At 37.8% G+C, this 25,098-nt stretch overlaps 1 protein-coding gene across 3 annotated transcripts in view; it reads left to right on the plus strand.

Moving 5' to 3' along the window:
* The first annotated feature begins 1,783 nt into the window (after nt 1-1,783).
* LOC139143217 (TGF-beta receptor type-1-like) overlaps nt 1,784-25,098 on the plus strand; it is a 52,645-nt gene continuing 29,330 nt past the window's right edge. For 2 of the 3 annotated variants that reach the window (XR_011554556.1, XM_070713368.1), the window contains exon 1: nt 1,784-1,949. Coding sequence is in view for 2 of the 3 variants with exons in the window: in XM_070713368.1 (XP_070569469.1) it covers nt 1,889-1,949 (61 nt within the window). In the remaining variant the exon portion in view is untranslated. Of the gene's footprint in view, nt 1,950-2,541; nt 2,704-25,098 lie in introns of those variants that run through there. The other variant, XM_070713369.1, reaches the window with a different exon arrangement.

Genomic DNA, 25,098 nt, shown 5'->3' on the forward strand with positions numbered 1-25,098 from the left:
TACCTATATCGGCGCCGGGGGGGGGGGTCACCCTGTTTTTGAAATTTGGAATAGGGGGGGTCAGCCACTTTTTGACGTCGGCAAAATATAATCCACCGCCCCCCCCCCCCAGGCGAAGAAACTGACCAGTCCCTAATGCTTCATTTTACCGACAGTTTGCTGAAGTTTATTGGTTCAATTTACTCTTTTTTGATTTATATACCCTCAGACTTGTGGCAAGGCTACTATAAACGTACGTACAGGGACTGTTTAGAAGCTGCGATAAATCAAATTTCCAGAATAATGTTTGATGGTCATATTTACACCAGGAGACGCTGAACAGAAGTTGAGACGTTGGCATATCACATCAGAGACAATGTCTCTTAACGTACTTTGTGAGTTCATCTCATTCTGAGTCCCCTTATTAAACACTTTGTTTTTTAGTTTTGTTAAAAGGTCACAGGTCGTGATTTTAGCACGTGAGACATGTTATGCAATGCATACACTGCGGCGTTGGTAAGAACATTTCGTTTTCAAGTGTCAACTTGAACATAAGACTAAAAGAAAATTTACATCTTTTATCATCTTGTCTCTGACAAAAGTGATTTCATGATACAGTTTTTGTTTCCGTTTTTTGTAGTATTTTTACATTTTTACCTCCAACACGAAAATAACAGATTACAGGAATGTTTAACACAAAGATCTCGGGCTGAATAACAAATAAACCAAACCAAACAACAAACAAACAAAAATATAGCGTATAGGGAAGAACACAGAAGAAGAAAAGAGATAAACAAAGAAATACGTAGAAAGAGACAAACAAACAACACAAACAATATATGACAACATTGTAGTAGAATAATTTTGAGACTTCAAAGGAATAAAATCACCTCCCCCTTTTGAACATGGTCTCTGGTCCTCGTTTCTCTGATTTAGAGGAGCTAGGGCCATTCCATGCCATTCCATACCAAGGTGGTTGCCTTCGTAGAATTTTACAGCGCCGTTAATCTCACAGTCGTCATATTTGATATTTATTAGTTTGCTTGTTTGTGTTATTTATTTTAATGTTTAAGTATTTATTTATTTGCTCTGCATGTTTTGTCGTTTCTTTTCTGCGTATGTTGTTTGTCTTTATTTTTTGTTTGCTTGTTTATTGTTCAGAATGGGGTCCCTGTGTGTTCACATGCAGCGGGTTGTAGTAATGCGCAGAGAGCTTGCGTAAATCAATTTGATCATCGCGTTTACAAACTGTACAGTAAGTTCACGTGATTCTACAGATATTAATATTTTATATTAATATTTTATGCCCCGCGCGGCGAACGTTCATGTATTTACATGTAATTTTTTATTTACCGAGCTTGAAATAATCTCAACCGCTACGGTTGCTAAGGGCTTCATAAAAAGTAATCACTGATGGTTTAGATTTCGCTGATCCAATATTTGCCCTGGCACAGACTCTAAAAAGAAATCGGAAAATGTACTGCGGCTAAAACTATCGTTGTCAACAAGAAAATTGGACAATCTGTGTACGCCATATAATATATTCCAATGTAACAGACGTAAAAGTAAAAACACAATCAGTAACTGTTGCCCGGCAATGATTTTTCAGAATAAAAACTTAGATTATGTTTACCGGGAAACGTCCCAGTGAACCGCGAAAAATGTTACTGCCGACTATTATTATTGGTTTTTTATTACACATCTAATATACCAGTGGATTCATGACAGACCTATCTCCCCAAGGCTAGTCATTGCTCCCACCGAATACATTGCGTGCGGAGTCATCGCAAATCCGGAAGGAAGCATGGCGGATTGATATATTGTTAACAGTGAAGTGCTTTGGCAAAGTGCGTCAAACTGAATCGAAGAAATGATGTGAACTGCATTGGGAGGTTGAAGGACAACAAATATGTCGAAAATTCTTCTAGTTGTAGCACTCATAGCAGTTGGATACTGCTCTTGCATTTCTGGTAAGTGATGTTAGTTGTTTGGAACGTAGCGTTCACCGAAAAACCTGTTTATTGTTCCATGAAACCTGGCGAACACAAGGTTTTGAACATGGCATGGCAAGGGTTACGCGAATCCAATATGGCGACAGCGTTCAGCCAAACATCGATGAAGCTCAGGAATTTCGCTCGCTCAAGTGAGATTTCTCCAAAATTATCACAACTTCATGCATCAGAGTATGCCAAAGCAACTAAAGTTTGCATTGTTTCCATCAGTTTAGTTCAAATAGTATCAATGAAGTATACAGTGGTCATTTCTCAGCGTTGTATAAATGTCCATCGAGGACAGAGTAATAAAAGTGCCCATCGACAGGCTCATCACGTATGTGTTACACGATCACCAAACTATTGGCTCCTCCTATAACATTGGAAGAAATATTAGATGATTTCACAGGAGAGCTTTTTGAATAATATGACGATGTTTCACTATCAAATATCGTACGTCGATTGTTGTTACTATTTCCGAGAGACGTGTGTTGGAAGAGTGTTTGTAAATAAACAAAACGCTGTGTGTACGCTCAGAGTATTGGCACTCATTCAGTGTCGTTCTGCTCGAGACAACCCTGAAACGTGTACACGGACCGTCCGTAGCACTTTGGTCATGCAGCATTTGTAAAGGTGTACTGCGGTCTCTCGCTTTGCAATAGAGGGCTTGTCAACATTGTCACGTATGTTTCGCCAAAGAAGTGTTGAATGGGAACAGGAATGAAAACATCAGGTACGATGCGTGCCATCTGTCCATAGCATGATGTGATGTGATGAAATTACACAGCCTAGCCACGCTGTCAGGGTAAATCACAATACAAGTGTACAGTTTCGGGTCATCCGTGTCTCAGCTTTGTAAACAAGTGTATCGTGGCCTTTGGAATATAATTAATCAGTTTGTAATCAGTTTGTAGGTTTCAGAGTATTCTTAATAGTACCAAACTAGTAACCCACTAGACATGCTGGAGGCGATGTGTTGTATCTCTAACCCTCCAACAAACTCAGGTCAATAATACGTGCAAGTCTCAGCCTTGACAGACTTGCCCAGTCTAAGGTATGTTATAGTAAAAAAACAGGATCACATTGAAATCTCTTCTGTTCTGGTTAAGTCTGACTTGGAGCTTATTAATTCCCAAGGCACTGCCAAAATTTTCATGGCAATGCATTAATGTTGAAAAAAGTGTAATATGTTGTGTGCAAATTTTTATATTCAACTAAATTCAATTTGTAAGGTTAGATTTGTAATACTTGAGACGACTTACCAGACTCTCTTGGGATATTATCTCTAACCAGCTCTAAATTTTCTTGGTTGTTGTTTTCAAATGATTCATAGGGTACAGAATTTGTTAACTGCGTAAACATAATGATAATGGTAGTGGAAGTAACAGACACACCCCATAATCCTCTCAATTATCACTTGGAACAAAACCTGCCTGGTGGATCAATTGACATGACTTAATGAAGTGTGGAAGTCAATTCATAAAGTTAGGGAGACTCAGAAGATCAAGGTCTTCATGCAATGTTAATGATTCTGCAAGTTGGTCTTTGTTTCTCTTAGGCAGAGTTGTGTTATTATGTTAATTAGGATCACTGAAGCACTGTTTTGTTATATGTAAGGGTGCTGACCAAAAGCAATGTTTATGTTAAGGTTGGGGCATATTTGTGTGATTTCAGAACCCTGGTAACATTTCTGTTGTCCTCTAATCTGATTGCAATGAAATAGCAAGGGGAAACCCAGTAACGTTTACCTGCTTACCAGCATATACAAAAACACTGAAAGGCATGTATTTTGGAGAGTACTGTCCATGTTTACCTTGCAAGCAAAGGTGACTGATAACTGAATAGTTCTTCCCAATGATTACCTACCTACCTTTCATCATTTATTTCAATAACCATGTCTTTAGAGACAAGTCACTGCTCAGTCTTGCCAGTAGATGCCCATGCAATTTCAAATTGACTGTAAGTGCCGGTGTACTTGGCTGGCTTTGGCACAAGAAAACTTGGAATTAGTGTAGCTGTGCTGTTTAGGGAATAAAAAATTGAAGTGATTGGCACTGTTGTTATTATAAAGTACTGCTATAAGTGATGATAATTGGTAGGCTAATATTATCACTAATGTGAAACTATTCACAGGTTCACTATTGTAATTGTTGTAGTGTAGAGTGGCATGTGATTGTCACAACAACATGATCCAATGCAGTCAACAAATGCAACATAAGGGGCAACATCAAAAGTTCTACATAATAAATCTAACTTAATTGCTTAAGTTTGGCCTCAGACCCCCCCACCCCCCCTTCTAACTTAACTGACCTAAAATTGAAAAACATTGGGGACTCATACCCTGTACTAATTCTTTCAAACGACGTACCAATGTACCGTTGAATTAAATAAAAATTGAAAACCATTATAAAGTAACAAAAATATGGGTGACTGGATCGGTTTTAGCGTACAAAAAACAGCCTTGAAATCGTAAAATTTGCCAAAATTACGTTAAAAACGTTAAATCGTTTTTGACTGCACAGAAATTAATTTGGCCAAAAACCCCCCACCCCCAAACTTAAGCAATTAAGTTTTTTTTCAAACATCGATCTTTTGACGTCACCCCTAAGTCATCTCTAGTATTATTTCTGTTGCATTTTACATATTTTTAGCTATGACTGGGGATATTTATGCACAACGTTATTATTGATAAGGAAATTTGAATTCCAGTGAATGTTAACCCATTGATTGGAGTGCTAGGACAGGTATTTTTCTATGTGTAGATTGAACATATTACAAAACTGCAAAACTTGGCATTTGCAACTTCTAATATTGCTTGACAAAACTTAACATCACTTCAGTCTCAGTTTTTCAGTCTCTCTGGAACTGAACAGATAGTGATACCCTGTATGCCTCTGTTATATAGGCAGGCATCTCAGCAGTGGTTTGCCATTGCCTTTGTCCACAGGTACATTTAAGGGTGTACAGTACCCATGATGTTAGGTCTTCATGACAATGCATTGGTGTCCCCGTTAGTTGTACAGGATACACTAAGTCAGAACACGTAGTATCTGCTTCGTCAACACAAAATATTATCATGAAAAGAACAACTGTTACAGTTGCTGTAGCTTTCCCTTCATTGGTCAATTGCCATCACCATATCATCAGTGATATATGGGTGAACTTGTATAACAGCAATACAGCAGTTTATGATTTCCAGGCATAACTAATTAGTTGCTACAAGGAAAGAGATAATTCAGGAGGCTGCCTGGAGGCATTTTGCACATGATGGTTGTCAGCCTCTCCATGTTTTGCATATTGTAGATCACAATTCATACTTCACTTTCTTTAAAGAATGTCACGAGCAAATTAAGTTGTAATTTGCAAGATAATTTGCTGTGATATTATTGTGTGATGTAGTTGTACATCTTTGGCTGCACCTTTGAATGTGGAAGGGCAATTCTGAATTGCTGGCAGTGTATGTGAGGAATTGGTAGAGCATGACAGAATTCGTTTGTTATGAATGCATAGGTGCTGACAACTTTGGTTCATGCTCTGTTTGTCTGAGATAACAGACTTTCTCTCAGCAGCTGTGTGCTTAGCTGCACCTGCTCAGTGTTTAAATGATTTATTTCCGCCAATGTGATTAAATCTTGTCACTTTTATTCTTGGCTATGTTTCTGTATTATCCAAACTTGGACTGTGTGGAAATTTAGCAGTTATCCATTGCAAACATACATGAAAGCCATTGTGTTTGTTCTTAACCCTTAAACCTTAAACCTTGTGAATTAATGTTGATTCAATCTTGACTCCGAAAAAATAAATTGGAAGTTTGTAATGCTAACAAGTTTTTTGCATAAGCGTATTAAATAAAACTCTTTGTTTGCCGTCCGAGTGCTGGTAGGTTTTCAGAGAAAAGTAAGAAAACAAAGACAATGTTAACACTATTACAAATAAAAATATTATTTTTTCAAAGGAAACTGAAGAAAATGTAGCTTATGTTAGTGTCTGTGTTTGTGTTTCTTCCCTGGATGGCTGGTAGGTTTTTCAAAAATCCACGGACAGTAAACAAATAATTTTCTTTACATGGCCTAATAAAAGTTAGAAAATGAGATCAGAATGGCGATGGAATATCATTCAATGCATGGTTTCCATTTTTGCCACATAATCATGGCATACAGAAAAGTTGGTGCATTATAAAGACAGCGTTCTACACCGTAGGCATTTCAATCTTAGTTTCATGAATCCCCTATGATACAACAAGTAAGAATTTCTCTCACTTGTTGTATCATAGGGACTTCGCGAAGCGACAATCAGAACACCTGTGTTCTAAACACGGAGTATTTGGAGGGATTGGTCACCCTTCTGTTTTGAGTATTCAGTCAAGTCATATGGTAATAATGGTACAAAAGAAACATTTTCACTACAAAAGAACATGCAAATTGTGAATTGTTATGTAAAATGAACATCCCACTTTTTCCAAGCTGTTCAGAACACTGAATACAGCTAAACTTCCTTCACTGAATTCTATGAGTTGTGTTTGTTATGGTGGTTTCAATCTAAGATGATGAAGAAAAGTGTAATATATTGAAAATTAGCCTGATTGAGTGACTGATAGGAACCATGGAATGTCAGATTTTAAATTGATGTTGATTTAAATACAAAAGGCATTTGATGGTAATACAACAACCTGTTGGAGCCAATATCAAAAAAATGGATTAGGGTATTCAGTAGGTCTACTTGTGAAGTAATTGGCTGTTTCTGCAATGTGTATTTAACTGAAAATGCTAGTGTTTTCCAAACATTTGACCCTTGTAGTGTTCATAACTGAGTGGAATGTTTCAGTTGAGGAGACTTGTGTCAAAAATTGAAGTAAAACCCCAGACAAGTCAGTATACTCAGGATGGAAATGGTTAACCCTTTGAGTGCCAAAGTCTATTTTTGTCCCCTTTATAAAATAAACCCCAGTCAATTTTTCTCAGATTTTTGCCAAAATTTTGAGGAAAAACTGTAGAAAATGAAATGTGATGGCCATTTGGTCCAAAATTATCAAAAAATTACAGAAAAATTTATAAAATTGGTAAAATTTTGAACTAAAATTTTGGCAGGAGAAAATTACAGCGCTGAAAGGGTTCAATGTCATTTGAGTAACTGATGAAGTTTCGTTTTAATTTGATATTTTTTATCCAGGGATGTCTTTCTTTCCTGATCGGTCTGCACTATTTCTGAAGTGGCTTTTGAGATTTTTTTTGTCTGAATAAACTATGAATGATATAGTACTTTGCCCTAGCCATATATTATATTGATTGCATCAACCTCTGATCTATCATAAGTGCAAGCCTGACAAATACTGGGTTGGTGTTGTTTAATTTGCAATGCAGAATTCTGATAACAACTTTATCTCAGTATCTGTGATGATCCTTTGCTTCAATGTAGCTATTAGTAATGCTTGATAGGCTTGACTCAGATAATAATGAAATCTTTATTACCATTTATACTATTTGAACAAAAAATGTTGGATGTAATTTATGTGTCAGTTAAAATCTAGCCACCAGCAAAAGAAGATAATTATCTTCTGATATCTGTGATTGTGGCGTTTACCTTACTGTAGTAATGATCAAATACTTAAGGGGCTTGGAATTGTGGGTGTATGCTACTGCACTGTTCATGTCCATCTTACTGTGGAGTGGATACCATTACTTTGCCAGATCAATGTGTACACTGTACACGTTGAAATTAATACAGCTTATATTTCTGAACTTTACCTGAAGATGCCAAATCATCCTGCTTGTGGTCTCTCTGAGCTGTAAAATTTTCACATTTTCAATGTCTTGAAAATTAAATAATGCAGATAATATTATGAAGTACATGTATGTTGGCATGAGGTTGACATATATGGAACTGTCTGTTCTGTTGCATGGCCATTACTATTGCTTTACTCTTTCAATGATCATAAAACACACTGACGATGCAAACATGGCCATAATACCGGAGGTAGAACTTGCATGCATGTGATGATGGCAAGGATGACTTGGAATAAATCATCTTGTAAACTATAACCCTGTCACTGTACACAACCCAGGCAGCAAGTGATGGAAAACCTGACATGCACAACTGTTCATTTTGGCAAAAAAATTACTCTTAGCCGAGACTTCTGTATTAAGTTTGTGTTCCATTTGATTGGCATTTGCATTTTATATGGTCAGTGGTATCAAACAAACAGATTGAGACTGGTGTGTTCATAAAATTGAGAAGACTTGTGTCAAATTTTGGTTCTAGAGAAACAAAGTATCCAAGAATCAGATTTAACAATGTTTGAAATTTAAAGTGGCCGCCATCCCTGTGTTAACTTTTAAGGAGAAAAATTAAATTAAATTAATTTCAACAAATACAGTGTATACATTGATCTGGGAAAGTAATGGTAGCTACACCATGATTGTCAATCTAGATAGAGTCACTTTGTTGTTCTTTGCATGACCAGATACACTGTCATACATTTATTTACTATACAAATACAAATTATATTTGCTGATGCTGTACCTAACACCCACAAAAGAGACATTGAAAAAACACCTCTCACTCTATTCACATATGTAACTATACATGTATTACAGTTATAAACTATTAAGTACTGTTGTCGTTTGAGTCGTTACGGAACTCTTACTTAAAATGATAAAGCTACTGAAAGTATAAACATTGGTAGAAATCTCACCAAAAAATGTGCAAGTCTGCTTTCTATGCATTTTTAATGCGACATGCAACAGTGATAATTTCCTGTGTATCACTTTGCAAACATTTTCAAAATATTTTTCGAAGACAAATCACTTCATCAGAAAGTTTACAATTTGTATTGTGTGTTGTCTTTCTAACCCAACACTGCAGAAATCATTATAGTGGGGGACATCAATATGATGTTATATGCAGTTTTATAGGATCCTGGAATATAAATACACGTATGTACTTTCATGACAAAAGTGTTGGATGCCTGCATTACTTTGGATGTTGAAATTTTTCATCCAGTGACTGTCACAGATTTTTGCAGTCAAATTTTGATGATTGGTTCTGACTTGACACTCAGTGTACACTGTGTATTACTTCAAAATGCTGGTCTGTTGCATTGGTAGTGTTTCTGAAAGGTTGATGCCTACTGCTCCAGAAACTGCCAAAACAAACCATGAAAGGTGATGTGCTTCTCAGCCTTAGCATTTCAACTTCAGATGATTTGGAATTCAAACTCTGTGTGGGCCAGCATCCAAATGTTGAAAAACAACATAAATCAATAGGAGGGTCTGCAGTCTGTGTTGATAAGAACAATAGATAAAACTGGGTACTGTCTGGCTTTTCAAGGTGACTGACCAGCAAATAATCTCAGGTACAATGTCCTACAACCCATGATCTGCTGTCACCAAAACTTCTCTATAACAACTTGCTTTTAGTGAGCCTTAAAACCTACTGTCTAATACATAAAAACTTAATGTACTGTATACACTATGACTCATTAAGCCTACTTATGGTATAATGGTACAATCACAATGGAACTTTCAGAAATTTATCGTGTTGTACATAAATAAGTCCCTACAGTTTGCTAATCTCAGAGAGCACAACTGCTTTTGCATGAAAGCAATTCCAGTTGCCAAGCAGCAAAACATACCTGTATCTTTACTATGATACATTTAACCACATGATGATCCACTGCTATTGTGTCAAATCTGAATGTTTCTGTAATGACATCCTTCATAAATTGAAAAGCATTTAAATTGTATGCATTTCACATAATGTTATACATGAAAGTAATCTAAAGTCTATTTGTATTATCAATATACATCACTAAGGATACTTGTTTCTGTTGATTCAGACATACAATATGATATGTACTTTGTAAAAGCCGTCAGAAAGCTTGCCCCAGACTTGTAAATTATACCATAACTTGCAGAGGTGACATCCTGGTAAGATCAGAAGATGGGTACACTTTGTGTAACGTAGTCTTCCAGAACCACAGTACATGTAACCAGCTCAGTGAAATCTTACTTGGCGGATTAAGCCTGTCTGGTCCATTCTCAGACAGGCAATACTGTCTAGTCTACGGATGAAGGATTTGGAAAGAGCACAAGAAAAGGTAACATGGATCATGTAGAGTTGAATGATGGAACACAAGATGTCTCTGCTGCAGCTAGATGACGTCATTGATTAAATCCAGTAGACATGGTGCCATGACTTGTGACTTTCAATCATGGTGTGTTGTTCATATGAATGCACAAACCATTTTAAGGAAATACTCAATTACATGTATTGGTAGACTCTTATGGTTTGCAATGTCCATATCTACCATATACTTGTACAACTGCCTGATTAATATGTTAAATTATAGTTGATATTACAGTAAATCTTCGTTACATGTGGCCATTACTTTAAAAAATGTACTTTTTTAGCTACTATAGACTATAGTCTATAGAAGCTATTGGGATAGGTATCCGTCCGGCGTCCGGCGTCAGTCTGTATGTATGTATGTATGTATGTATGTATGTATGTCCGTTTGTGAGGCGTCCGTCCACTCAAATATCTTGAGAACCGCAGTACTTACTGATTTGATATTTGTGGTGTAGATTAAAAATATGATTTTGAGAAACTATTTTTTTAGCTCCGCTGTCAGCGACGCGGAGCTTATCAAATAGGTTGATTTTCCGTCGTCGTCCGTCGTCGTCCGTCGTCCGTCGTCCGTCGTCGTCGTCGTCGTCGTCGTCCGTCAACAATTGCCTTCTCCTCTGAAACCGCAAGTCCAATTGCTTTGAAATTTTATATGCGGTTCACTTGGGGTGACCTCACTTAAGTTTGTTCAAATCGTGGTGAAATTTGCATATTTGTATTTTTGGGGCATTTTTTGGTGTTTTTGGTAAAAAAATCTTCTTTTCTCAAACCGCTTGTCCGATTGCTTTGAAATTTAATATGCAGTTTACTTATGGTGACTTCAGTCAGATTTCTTCAAATCGTGGTGAAATTTGCATATTTGTATTTTTAAGGCAATTTTGTCATTTTGGTAAAAAAATCTTTAAAAATCTTCTTCTTCAAAACTACCGGTCAGATAGCTTTGAAATTTGGTACATATGTCCCTAGGGATGATCTATTTAAGATTTGTTCAAATTGTGAAGAAATATGCAAATTTGCATTTTTAAGGCAATTTTTGCCATTTTTGGTCAAAAAATGTATTTCTCAAAAAGTACTGGTCTGATAGTTTTGAAATTTGGTATACAGGTTTCTATAGATGCACTTAGTAATATATATTGAATTTCTGATGAAATCTGTAATTTTGTATTTTTGGGCAATTTTTGCCATTTTTGGTCAAAAAATGTGTATTGCCAAAACTACTCATCTGATAGCTTTGAAATTTGGTATAGAGGTTCCTACACATGAACTAAATGATATGTATTGAAATTATGATGAAATCTGCAATTTTGTATTTTTGGGGCAATTTTTGCCATTTTTGGTCAAAAAATGTGTATTTCCAAAAGTACTCATCTGATAGCTTTGCAATTTAGTATACAGGTTCCTACAGATCACCTTAATGATATTTGTAGAAATTATGATGAAATCTGCGATTTTGTAATTTTGGGGCAATTTTTGCTATTTTTGGTCAAAAAACGTGTTTCTCAAAAAGTACTGGTCTGATAGCTTTGAAATTTGGTATACAGGTTCCTACAGATGAGCTAAGTAATATATATTTAATTTCTCCTGAAATCTGTAATTTTGTATTTTTGGGGCAATTTTTGCAATTTTAGGTCAAAAAATGTGTATTTCAACAACTGCTCATCTATCTGATAGCTTTGAAATTTGGTATACAGGTTTCCATAGATGAACTACATGATATTTATTGAAATAATGATGAAATCTGCAATTTTGAATTTTGTGGCAATTTTTCCATTTTTGGTCAAAATATGTGTTTCTCAAAAAGTACTGGTCTAACAGCTTTGAAATTGGTATACAGGTTTCTATAGATGAACTCAATTTGATCTTTTGAAATTATGATGAAATCTGCAATTTTTATTTTGGGGGGGGCAATTGTTGCCATTTTTGGTCAGAAAATTTTATTCTCAAAACACTACTCATCAGATAGCTTTGGTTGACATGTTCCTAGGGATGATCCGATGTGATATATTCAAAGTATGATGAAATCTTCAATTGTGTATTTTTGCAGCTTATTTTAGCCACTTTTTTCTGGCCACTGCATTGAGCTATCAAAGATTTCCTCCTTCTTCATCAACATGTGTCAAAAATAGTTATTCTCTACATAAACACAGCGGAGCTATATCGGCCGCTAGGTCGCTTGTTTTATTTTGTGATATTGTTGAAAATAGGTAAATTAATGCCAAAAAAGCGTTTTTGGTAAAAAATCTTCTTCATAACTGCAGGTCAGACAACTTTGTTGTTTGGTATACAGGTCCCTAGGGATAACCCAACTTAGATTTGTTCAAATTGTGATGAAATATGCAAATGTGTATTTTTAAGGAATTTTTTTGTCATTTTTGGTCAAAATATGACTTACATTGTATGTAATTCTTGTACTGTATAAACCCTATCAATTCACCCAGAAAAAAATAATTAATATGATTTGAAATAATTGAATTAATTAGGAAATCATCAAAGCCAAAATAATTTTAGTGTAGAATTATCAGAAAGTTCAACTTTTTTTGACAGGTCATAGTGAAATGCTTACCATCTTGGAGGATTAAAACATGTAAAGGAAACTTTCCTGAATGCCAACTTTGACATATTCTGAACCATCATTTATTGTGCCCTGTATGTTATCTAAAAGAAATCGCTCATAATAGTTTGTCATGATAGGGTGGTCAAATAAATAGAGATAGAGAAAGTTCTAATTTCCGTTTCTGGTTGACTTGGTAAGGATAAAATAAAATTACTTTTTGAGGAAAAAAATAGAGTGGTCAATTAACCCTTTTCCTGCCAGACAGTAATAACTGTATTACTTCCCCATCAGCCAAGTCAGTAAAAAGCGGTATTGAGCCAAAACATGACGTATTTTCACCCACTTGGCTTGGTATGTTATAGCATCTTTTGTCCAAAAAAAATCAACTTTACAGTATTATGTTTTCAACAGCCTTCAAATGTACAGTATTATGTTAAAATACATCATATGGAATACATTGTGTTTCATTAATTTTAACCATCTTGACCTGGTGGTGAAATATGGACTTGGCAGGAAAAGGGTTAAAAGAGTGGTCAAAGTGATAGGGTTTTTATGGTAAAGCTGGGCTGTAAGATTCCTCATGTGCTATTTATAGCAATTATGCAATCTGTGTAAACAGTGCAATGAAAGTGTTACATGATTCCTTATAATGCTTTTGATGACCTTGAACTTCTTAAGTTTCAAACATTTGTCTCTTCAGTGTGCTTTCTCTGAGTACGTACAGTCTCAACTTTATTCAACAGAACTTACTTTCAATTGTCAGGCCATCCTGAAATGAGCTATCAAAGATATCCACCTTCTCCATCAATACATGTGTCATAAAAGGTTATTTTCTACATAACACAGCAAAACTCTGTCAACTGTTGAGTCGCTTGTTTTTTCAAAACCGCTGGTCAGACAGCTTTAATATTTGGTTTACAAGTCCCTAGGATGACCTTAGTGAGATAATTTCATACAGTCAGGAAATACTTAATTTTGTATCCATGTCTATAGTAGCTTCAGGGACTTTGGCCCTATGTTTGCTATTTTGTACAATCTGTAAAATGCAGTTTCTTTAAATACTAAAAAATAATCAAAACGCTCAGTGTTCTTCTTGTCAAAAAACCTCTCTGAATGTGAAAACTCAATCTGGTAGTGGTATGGACAAGAGTTCATCAGTCAGTAATAACACCACATTTTATGTCATTATTAGCTCCGCTGTCAGCGACGCGGAGCTTATCAAATAGGTTGATTTTCCGTCGTCGTCGTCCGTCAACAATTGCCTTCTCCTCTGAAACTGCAAGTCCAATTGCTTTGAAATTTTATATGCAGTTCACTTGGGGTGACCACACTTAAGTTTGTTCAAGTCGTGGTGAAATTTGCATATTTGTATTTTTGGGGCAATTTTTGGTGTTTTTGGTAAAAAAATCTTCTTCTCTGAAACCGCTTGTCTGATTGCTTTGAAATTTGATATGCAGTTTACTCAGGGTGACTTCAGTCAGATTTGTTCAAATCGTGGTGAAATTTGCATATTTGTATTTTTAAGGCAATTTTTGTCATTTTTGGTAAAAAAATCTTTAAAATCTTCTTCTTCAAAACTACCAGTCAGATAGCTTTGATATTTGGTACATATGTCCCTAGGGATGATCTATTTCAGATTTGTTCGAATTGTGCAGAAATATGCAAATTTGCATTTTTAAGGCAATTTTTGCCATTTTTGGTCAAAAAATGTATTTCTCAAAAAGTACTGGTCTAATAGTTTTGAAATTTGGTATACACGTTTCTATAGATGAACTGAGTAATATATATTGAATTTCTGATGAAATCTGAAATTTTGTATTTTGGGGGCAATTTTCGCCATTTTTGGTCAAAAAATGTGTATTTCCAAAACTATTTATCTGATAGCTTTGAATTTTGGTATACAGGTTCCTACAGATAAACTACATGATATTTATTGAAATTGTGATGAAATCTGCAATTTTGTATTTTTGGGGCAATTTTTGCCATTTTTGGTCAAAAAATGTGTATTTCCAAAACTACTCATCTGATAGCTTTGCAATTTGGTATACAGGTTTTTACAGATCACCTTAATGACATTTGTTGAAATTATGATGAAATCTGCAATTTTTAGCTACTAAAGACTATAGTCTATAGAAGCTATTGGGATGGGTATCCGTCCGGCGTCCGTCGTCAGTCTGTATGTATGTATGTATGTATGTATGTATGTCCGTTTGTGAGGCGTCCGTCCACTCAAATATCTTGAGAACCGCAGTACTTACTGATTTGATATTTGTTGTGTAGATGAAAAATAGGATATTGAGAAACTATTTTTTTTAATTTTTTGATATTGTTGAAAATAGGCAAATTAATGCCAAAAAAGGTGTTTTTGGTAAAAAATCTTCTTCTTCATAACCGCTGGTCAGACAGCTTTGTTATTTGGTATACAGGTCCCTAGGGATAACCCAACTTAGATATGTTCAAATTGTGATGAAATATGCAAATGTGTATTTTTAAGGAATTTTTTTGTCATTTTTGGTCAAAATTTGACTTACATTGTATGTAATTCTTGTACTGTATAAACCCTATCAATTCACCCAGAAAAAAAAATAATTGATATGATTTTAAATAATTGAATAAATTAGGAAATCATCAAAGCCAAAATAATTTTAGTGTGGAATTATCAGAAAGTTCAACTTTTTTTGACAGTTCATAGTGAAATGCTTACCATTTTGGAGGATTAAAACATGTAAAGGCAACTTTTCTGAATCCAACTTTGATATATTCTGAACCACCATTTATGTTATCTAAAAGAAATTGCTCATAATAGTTTGTCATGATAGGGTGGTCAAATAAATAGAGATAGAGAAAGTTCTAATTTCCATTTATGGTTGACTTGGTAAGGATAAAATAAAATTACTTTTTGAGGAAAAAAATAGAGTGGTCAATTAAAAGAGTGGTAAAGTGATAGGGTTTTTATGGTAAAGCTGGGCTGTAAGATTCCTCATGTGCTATTTATAGCAATTATGCAATCTGTGTAAACAGTGCAATGAAAGTGTAACATGATTCCTATAATGCTTTTGATGACCTTGAACTTCTTAAGTTACAAACATTTGTCTCTTCAGTGTGCTTTCTCTGAGTACGTACAGTCTCAACTTATTCAACAGAACTTACTTACAATGTTAATTTGAAAGTTAAAATGTGCTTGGTTAATAGAATGAAAATACTGATATTAAAAGATAACCAGCTCAAGATTCTTTATAACCTGACAGATATGCTGTTTTTTAATGACATAAATCGTGATTTAAGCAAGTCTTGTTTACTTTAATTAGAATGTAATTAACTCTCGTTTATTTGCTATTATAGACTAATATAGTCTCATGAAATATGCAAATCTGTATTTTTACGGAATTTTTTTCCATTTTGGTCAGGCCATCCTGAAATGAGCTATCAAAGATATCCACCTTCTTCATCAATACATGTGTCACAAAAGGTTATTCTCTACATAAACACAGCAGAGCTCTGTCAACTGTTGAGTCGCTTGTTTTTTCAAAACCGCTGGTCAGACAGCTTTAATATTTGGTTTACATGTCCCTAGGGATGACCTTAGTGAGATCATTTCATACAGTCAGGAAATACTTAATTTTGTATCCATGTCTATAGTAGCTTCAGGGACTTTGGCCCTATGTTTTAATTTTGGGGCAATTTTTGCCATTTTTGGTCAAAAAATGTGATTCTCAAAAATTAGTGGTCTGATAGCTTTGAAATTTGGTATACAGGTTTCTACAGATGAGTTCAGTAATATATAATGATTTTCTGATGAAATCTGTAATTTTGTATTTTAGGGGCAATTTTTGCCATTTTTGGTCAAAACGTGTATTTCCAAAACTACTGATCCGATAGCTTTGAAATTTGGTATACAGGTTTCTATAGGTGAACTAAATGATATTTATTAAAAATAATGATGAAATCTGCAATTTTGAATTTTGGGGGCAATTTTTCCCATTCTTGGTCAAAAAATGTGTTTCTCAAAAAAAGTACTGGTCTAACAGCTTTGAAATTTGGTATACAGGTTTCTATAGATGAAGTTACGAACTAAATTTGATCTCTTGAAATTATGATGAAATCTGCAATTTCATTTTTTGGGGCAATTGTTGCCATCTTTGGTCAGAAAATTTTATTCTCAAAAAACTACTCATCAGATAGCTTTGGTTGACATGTTCTTAGGGATGATCTGATGTGATATATTCAAAGTATGATGAAATCTTCAATTGTGTATTTTTGCAGCTTATTTAAGCCACTTTTTTCTGGCCTCTGCATTGAGCTATCAAAGATTTCCACCTTCCTAATCAACATGTGTAAAAAATAGTTATTCTCAACATAAACACAGCGGAGCTATATCGGCCGCTAGGTCGCTTGTATATTTTATTATTTTAGCATGGCCAGTATATGTTACTTTAATATGTACTTGAAGAACCAGAATATGAAAATATACTGATTTTGCGGAACAAAAATAATGAAAATGTAAAAAATTGCTGAACACTCTAATTTACATCTGTCAGGTGCCATGACACTGATGCCATGAGTGATGTGTTTGAAGTTGATACCCTTATGACCTAATTCATTGACCTGAACACGTTTCTCAGGTTAAAAAATGTACCTGCATCATCTGACTGTCTGACACGTACGTTGGCTAATGGCCATTATTATATGGTGTCATTCAAGTGAAGCACCTTAAAAATCAAGATATGAAGTCAGAGAAAGTTGACAGATGATGATGGGTGTCAAACTGTAATGTACTGTTTTGTACTGGACTGTGTCAAGCTGTACTGTATGCTGAGCTTGGCTGTCATACATGTAAATATTAGCTTATTACTCTGTATTTCTGGTGTGTACCAAAAATAAAACTGCAACTTCTAAGCCACGTAGAAGGTACGCTGAAGTGACTTTTCAAATGATCAGAGAATGGTTTATCCCTTTACACCATGTCATCTTTATTCTATACGGATCCATCATGTACGTGGGCCCACTGTAGCTGACAGTACAAAGTGACAATTTCTTCTGAACCCTGTATCAATGGCTGGTCCCCTGCTGTGGAATCACCAAGTCTGGTCAACAGCTTTCAGGAACATGAAACTCTGCATAATTTTGTCTCCAACACTTCCCACCTCTGACACTCATTGATGTAAAGGATGTCATCCAGTGTAACCCTTCCAAGTGAAAGACCTGTCATTTGCGATGAGTATCTCCTGATGGCAAATTTGACATTTTCAAATAAAGAGGGATAGCAGGGTTCTTAACATTTACAATTAAAGACTCTACAAAGCTTTGCCTGTGTATTGCATAGATGTTCTTGCTGGTAACTTTAACCCTTTTCCTGCCAAGTCGGTGAAAATCCGCTTGAAATTCGGTGTAGCTAGAATCTGAGCAGCCACGGCCGTTATCCTGCCAAGGCGGTGGAAATCGGGCTACTTTTTGGTACCCCCTTTCCTGCCTAGTCGACGGAACTACGTGTAGCAAACCCTTGCTCGCGCTAGGGGTCGTTCGAGGACAGGTTTTGGGCGAGGAACGGCGTTTGCTCTCGAAATGGGTTCACAGAGAGTCCAACGACAGGGAAAGGTGCGGAAGCAACCCAGCCAGTCCCCCACCGGTGGGGGACTGGTTTTTTTTTGGGGGACGAGTAGCGTACTTGGCAGGTTAGCACGTTGACGTATTCTAGCGGAGTTTGGGTTAACTTGGCTCTGAGGCACTACATAGATTGCGGCCGAAATTGACCGTCTCGGCAACGCTAATCTGTAAGGCAACCGCCTAAGACCGCCTCAGCTGGCGGTGCAATTTTTTGCCAATGGTGCGAGACGAAAATCACGGACTTGGTCCTGATTGACGGGAAGTGCGGACGGATTTGACGGACTCGGCTTTCTCTAAGGCAACCGCCTAAGACCGCCTCAGCTGGCGGTGCAATTTTTTGCCAATGGTGCGAGACGAAAATCAGAGACTACATCTGCTCTTGTGGGAGATACTTCACCTGCACAGACTACGTCTGCTGCTGCTAGTGAGACAGTGAGTAATGAGACGGCTGATGCCATTGGTTCTCCCCCGGCTGCTCCGGGAGAGACACCACCTGTTGCTACTATGAGCCCTCATCCTGCGTCAGGAGAGGTTCCTGTGCCCAGTGCGAAAGAGCTTGAGTCTTCGTCATCAGCAGAGGCTGCCGAGCCCGCTCCTGCCATAGTTTCGTGTGCTGCGATGTCCCCGCCGAAAAAGATAGTGCGGAGGGTTCGTTATCAGGATAGCCCACCTGATTTTGAGCCAGATATGATCCTTGATGCCGCTACGGGCGAGTTCAGGCCCAGACGCCCAGACGACGGTGATATCACCGCTGAGTCCGACTCGGAGGTTGACGAGGATGCGGCAGAGGACGATGACTTTTATGACAGGCAGTATGTAGGTTAGGCAAGCTCTGACGACGATGATGACGTTGCTGCTGTGTTGGCGGAGGACGACACCCTCCTGTCTGGCGTATGTCGGAGACTACCGATGCTAATATATTTGAGGAGACCGATTTTGACCATGAGAGAGGACCGACTTTCACCTTGCCCAGCCACGCCCGTGAGCTCGATTACTTTTTTAAGTTTATTCCAGCTACACTGATCAGATTGGCCAAGGACGAGACTAATAAATACGCCAAATTCCACCAGCGACATATCGCTAGGAAAATAGATAAATACTGGCGTAACGCTGACTACCGAGAGGTGCAGGCGTTCATTGGCGTCTTAGTCTGTATGGGTATCGACCGTAAATCATCAGTGGAGGATTATTGGTCTAGCGATCCCTTTCTGAGAAACCAGGGTATTTCTACTGTGATTACCCGCAGTCGCTTTCAGCAGCTTATGCGATACTTTCATCTGGCAGACCCAGAGAACGATCCACGTCGTGATCCTGATGAGGCACGCTGCCGACGTCGGTGTCAGGAGGATCCCCTGTATAAAATCAATCCATGGATGGAGCCCATAGTTGAACGGTGCGTAAATAATTATAAGATCGGTAGAGAGATCTCCATCGACGAGGGCATGGTGCGATTTAAGGGCCGTTCTAAATTTAAGCAGAGATTACCGCATAAGCCTGATCGAGACGGTTTCAAGATATGGCAGCTGTGCGACTCCACCACTGCATACATAGCTAACTTTGCACCGTACCTAGGTGTGAAATATCGGGATCGGACTGATGGGAGACGGCAGGAGCGAGGTGTGGTGAAAAGAATTACGATGGAGCTGGTCCAGCCATTCTGTGGATATAATCACAGCCTATTCTGTGATAGCCTGTTTAGCACGGTCGTTACTGCTAGAGAGCTGATGGAGACCGGGATCTACATGGTCGGGAGTTTTAACCGCCGTAATCGTCGCACCATGCCCCCTCAATTAATTCCGCCGGGTAAGAGGAAGCGCCTTCCTCTGTCTGTTGGGGATATGAAAGCCACGACCAGAACGGACTCTCGTCTTAACATCACTGCTTATCAGGATAGTAACGCTCAGGTGCTGATCTTGAATACGGTCTATCCACCCTTGGAGTGCGTGCCAGTGGGGGAGGGAGACGAGCGGCGACAAGTGCCTCTGTCGCTGTATAATTATCGCCGGTACATGGGAGGCGTCGACCGAGCCAACCAGAAGCGCAAGTACTTTCACACTGGGCGCAAGAACCACAGATGGTGGACATATCTGGCATGTTACCTGATTGATGTTGCCCTGGTAAATGCATATATATGCTTCAAGCATGTACACCCTGATAGTAAGCTGACCCATAAGATGTTTCATCTGCGTGTCGGGAAACAACTCATTGGCGGTTATTGTGGGCGATCGCAGCCCAGTGTGAGAGAGGTCGAGGCCACTGTTTCTCTTGCCTCGTACATCAATCCACAAAATCAGCCGATGCACGTTGTCAGCCGTTTGGAGGGGCGGCAGAAATGCTGTAAAGTATGTAGCAGAGAGGGTAAGACCACTGCGAGCGGACGACTGTCTGAGACGTCCAAAGGATGTAGTCTGTGCGGGGTTCATCTTCACGAGGGCGAGTGTTTTGCGGCTTTTCATCATCGCATGATGCTACGAGGTAAGAGGAGCATTGGCGTGCAGACCTCTACTCACACAGCCCCGACGACACCCATCAGCAAGAGAACCCGACGTAAATAACGGACAGGGGACAGCTTCGCCTAACAGTGGCTTGACTGTATTCTTAACACGGACCATGATCACATTTTGAGCACGGTTGTGCCGTTTGTTTGTGCTTTACGATCCCGCTGATTGTAAATTGAAACACGGATTATTTTGTACAATCCCCCGATTGTAATCTTTGTAACACGGACCATGCACTCGGACGTCGAGACAGACTCTGAGAATTATTATTCGGCATAATGTAAATTATTCCCGAATAAAATACTATCTATGGATCGCATATTTTCGTTTGTTTTGTTTAGACGGATTATTTTGTACAATTCCCCCTATTATAATTTTTGAAACACGGATCTGCCACCCCGATTGTAATTTTTGAAACACGGACCATGCACTCGGACGTCGAGACAGACTCCGAGATTTATTGTTCGGCATAATGTAAATTATTCCCGAATAAAATACTATCTATGGATCGCATATTTCGTTTGTTTTGTTTTTACCCCACTTTCGTTTTTGGCAGATCCGTAAGGACGCTATAGTAATGGATGAGAACGTGCGTTGTATCACGTGGGAGGGGCACAGCCCAACGGAGGCTGTGCTCGTGCGACGTAGACGTTGTACCAACCATCTGTCGTTGGGGTTAGTGCATAGAGCAGTTGCACTGTCCAGAGCTAAGGTGGTACAAAACTGCACCTTAGTAACAACTGCACAACTAACCTGTTAGGAAACGGTAACACTAACGAGCCAAGTGTTCACTGAACTGGCCAAACTACGTACACGCCTTCCTTCAATGGCGGAACTATGTCGTTGACACTACGTCAAAGCAGACTGCACTGTGCGACTCTTCCAAGTCGTTCAAAGTACGTGGCCAAGTGACACAACCCAGGGGAAACAGGACAGGTTTGAGGGTGCTCCCGCACCCATAGCACTAACCCCTGGGTCTTCTACTAACCCACGAGAGAGGTGACGTTTCCCCAGTGTGGCCGTGCGTGCCGGCGAACGAGCTTTACTTCCGCGAAAGTAAGCTAGAAAAGGGCATAAAAGTGCACGTCCCCCGGGCAAACAACGCCCGTGACCTCGTCATTTTCTGGACACAACCTCATCAGCGGTTGCCCCTCTATACGGGCATGCAAAAATTTTTGAAGTCTAACACGTATATGGTCGGTAATCGTACCCCGAAAATGCGGTATTTTCCCGCCAAATGCCTGGCAGGAAAGCGTGCAGGAGAGCCTATCTTCTGTAGACACGGAAAAGGGGGCCGGTTTTGACCGACTTGGCAGGATAACGGACAGGGGCGCTCGGCAGGAAAAGGGTTAACGGAGCACATTGAAACTTAAGCAGTCACAAAACAATTTACACATCTTTGAGCTGTTTTGTTCCCAAATTACATGTGCATAAATGTTCTTCTGCATTCATCATGTTTGGTTAAGGATATTGTGTCAGTGGTTAAAAATGGAGGTTTTCAGAAAAATATACATTTATAGTGGAATTGTAGGCTTGTAAAAAAACACAATTAAGCTATGAAAAAAATATACATGTAGCTGTGGTACCAGTTTGTCCTAAACGAGGTTGACAGGAGCAATTTTAAGTGCCTGTGCATACTTTGATGTTTGTACATGTAACTACCATAATGCATCATTGTTGTTTATAACTACCATGATGCATCATTGGTGTTTATAACTACCATGATGCATCATTGGTGTTTATAACTACCATGGTGCATCATTGGTGTTTATAACTACCATGGTGCATCATTGGTGTTTATAACTACCATGGTGCATCATTGGTGTTTATAACTACCATGGTGCATCATTGGTGTTTATAACTACCATGGTGCATCATTGGTGTTTATAACTACCATGGTGCATCATTGGTGTTTATAACTACCATGGTGCATCATTGGTGTTTATAACTACCATGGTGCATCATTGGTGTTTATAACTACCATGGTGCATCATTGGTGTTTATAACTACCATGGTGCATCATTGGTGTTTATAACTACCATGGTGCATCATTGGTGTTTATAACTACCATGGTGCATCATTGGTGTTTATAACTACCATGGTGCATCATTGGTGTTTATAACTACCATGGTGCATCATTGGTGTTTATAACTACCATGGTGCATCATTGGTGTTTATAACTACCATGGTGCATCATTGGTGTTTATAACTACCATGGTGCATCATTGGTGTTTATAACTACCATGGTGCATCATTGGTGTTTATAACTACCATAGTGCATCATTGTTGTTTATAACTACCATAATGCATCATTGGTGTTTATAACTACCATAATGCGTCATAGGTGTTTATAACTACCATGGTGCATCATTGGTGTTTATAACTACCATGGTGCATCATTGGTGTTTATAACTACCATGGTGCATCATTGGTGTTTATAACTACCATGATGCATCATTGGTGTTTATAACTACCATGGTGCATCATTGGTGTTTATAACTACCATGATGCATCATTGTTGTTTGCAACTACCATGATGCATCATTTACACCTGAAAATGTTGAGATAAAGGTTGATCAGAAGTTCATAAAAGTTTGAAGTAGACTGCAAAATAATTGTTCAGCGTTTATTTATTAAAACTGGTGTTGCATTTATATCTCCTAAAATGTTGCCAGTGTCTGTACACAAATGTCTGTCTTGTTTGTTCAAAGTTTCATGTCGATGTATGTGTGCACATAGAACTGGTACTGTATCTGTAGTAGTTTGATTTCATTGTCAGTCTGCCGTGTGGCTGGAAGGGTTGGTTGGACAGTACGTTCATTTCCTTTTGTATGGTCACAGCTAAATACCAGTATGTATGTATATTTCCACACCTGTCAGTTTGTCTGATACAGAAAACAGGATAATCACTCAGCTGTTGATATTTGGAGAGAAATAATGCCAGTGTGTGTCATAACCAGCCTTTTTGATTCACTTGTAATCAGTCAGTAGTTACTTTATACTGTCAGAGCCTACATGAAATCATGTCTTTGTTTGTCATCTGTGAAAATACGGTTTGTTGAACAAACACTGAAAAATGAAGGCAAAGAGTATTCTTATAAGGCTTCTATGTATGCTATTTGTTGTCCTTTTCTTGGCAGTCTGTGTTTCCCAAGGCCTGTCTGGTTTCTTTCCCAGACAACAAGGAGTTTAAAAGTTTAGATCTGGTCATTCCCTTGACATATCAAGGTGCCTTTTTGTCGGTAAATACATGTATTTATCATATTTAATGTCTCCATGGATTTATTTACGTCAAGGGAGATGTTTTGAACATTAAAGCATACTGTACAATTGTACACGTAGGGGTTATAGGGATTCATATTTTTCCTGGAACTAAACTACAGAATGTCATATATGTTTAAATTAGTTTCCTTGACATTACACTGTTTAACATCTATGTTATCCTTCTATGTAAACAACAAATGTTGCAGGCAATGTTACTTTATCTTGTTGTACTGCAAATGATGCTGCATGATATTCCATTGTCATCCACATTGACTTAACTCATCCAGTATCTCTGTTTCAATGATCTTGTTTGCGTTATCAGTGTTCACAGCCTGAAGCCACTCATACAGTACAATGCAGGAATCACACACATTAAGGGGATTTTGCACTTTATGTCTGTCACATTTTGTTTATGCAAATGGTATTTTCCAAGTTAATATCCGAAGCCCTGTTTTCTGTAATGGCTATGAAGACAATTTGAAACATTGAGTCCTAATGCTGACTTTTTGAAGAAAAATGTTACCAGTAGCCTGCCTCAAGGCTGCAATTTAAAGGATGTACTTATTCCCATGCTGATATTTCTCTCACTTTTTATGATGTACCACACTGACACAGTATAATCTCATTAAAACACACCATGGTCTACCTCAATGTGTTGGACTTGAAAGGCATGTCTATGTACAAATGAAAATGTTTTTTACAAAGTACAATACATGGAATGTATAATAGAATGCAAAATATCCCAAAGTTTTATACGTCAAGAAACAAACCTGTTCAGTTACGGTACATGGATTATATTCCTTTGTGCTCCTCAGGTTTGGTTGAAATCCTCACTGATCCAACTACAATGGGAACCTTTCTTCAATCTCTTTGTAAATTTGTGTCCAACAAAGTCATGCTTCAACTGTTCCAGATTGACTGTACTTTTCGAAATTTTGTAAGAACACCGATACATGTACATTGAAGAAACCGTGCATTTTAGTACATTTTGCATGAATATATGCAAGTTTCCGGAACCTTGATTTGTAAGGTGTTTAAATTGATTACAAACAACTGTACACTACAGTGAGTGTGGGTATTTTGT

The sequence above is a fragment of the Ptychodera flava genome, chromosome 11 (genome assembly GCF_041260155.1).
Source record: "Ptychodera flava strain L36383 chromosome 11, AS_Pfla_20210202, whole genome shotgun sequence".
Lineage (NCBI taxonomy): Eukaryota > Metazoa > Hemichordata > Enteropneusta > Ptychoderidae > Ptychodera > Ptychodera flava.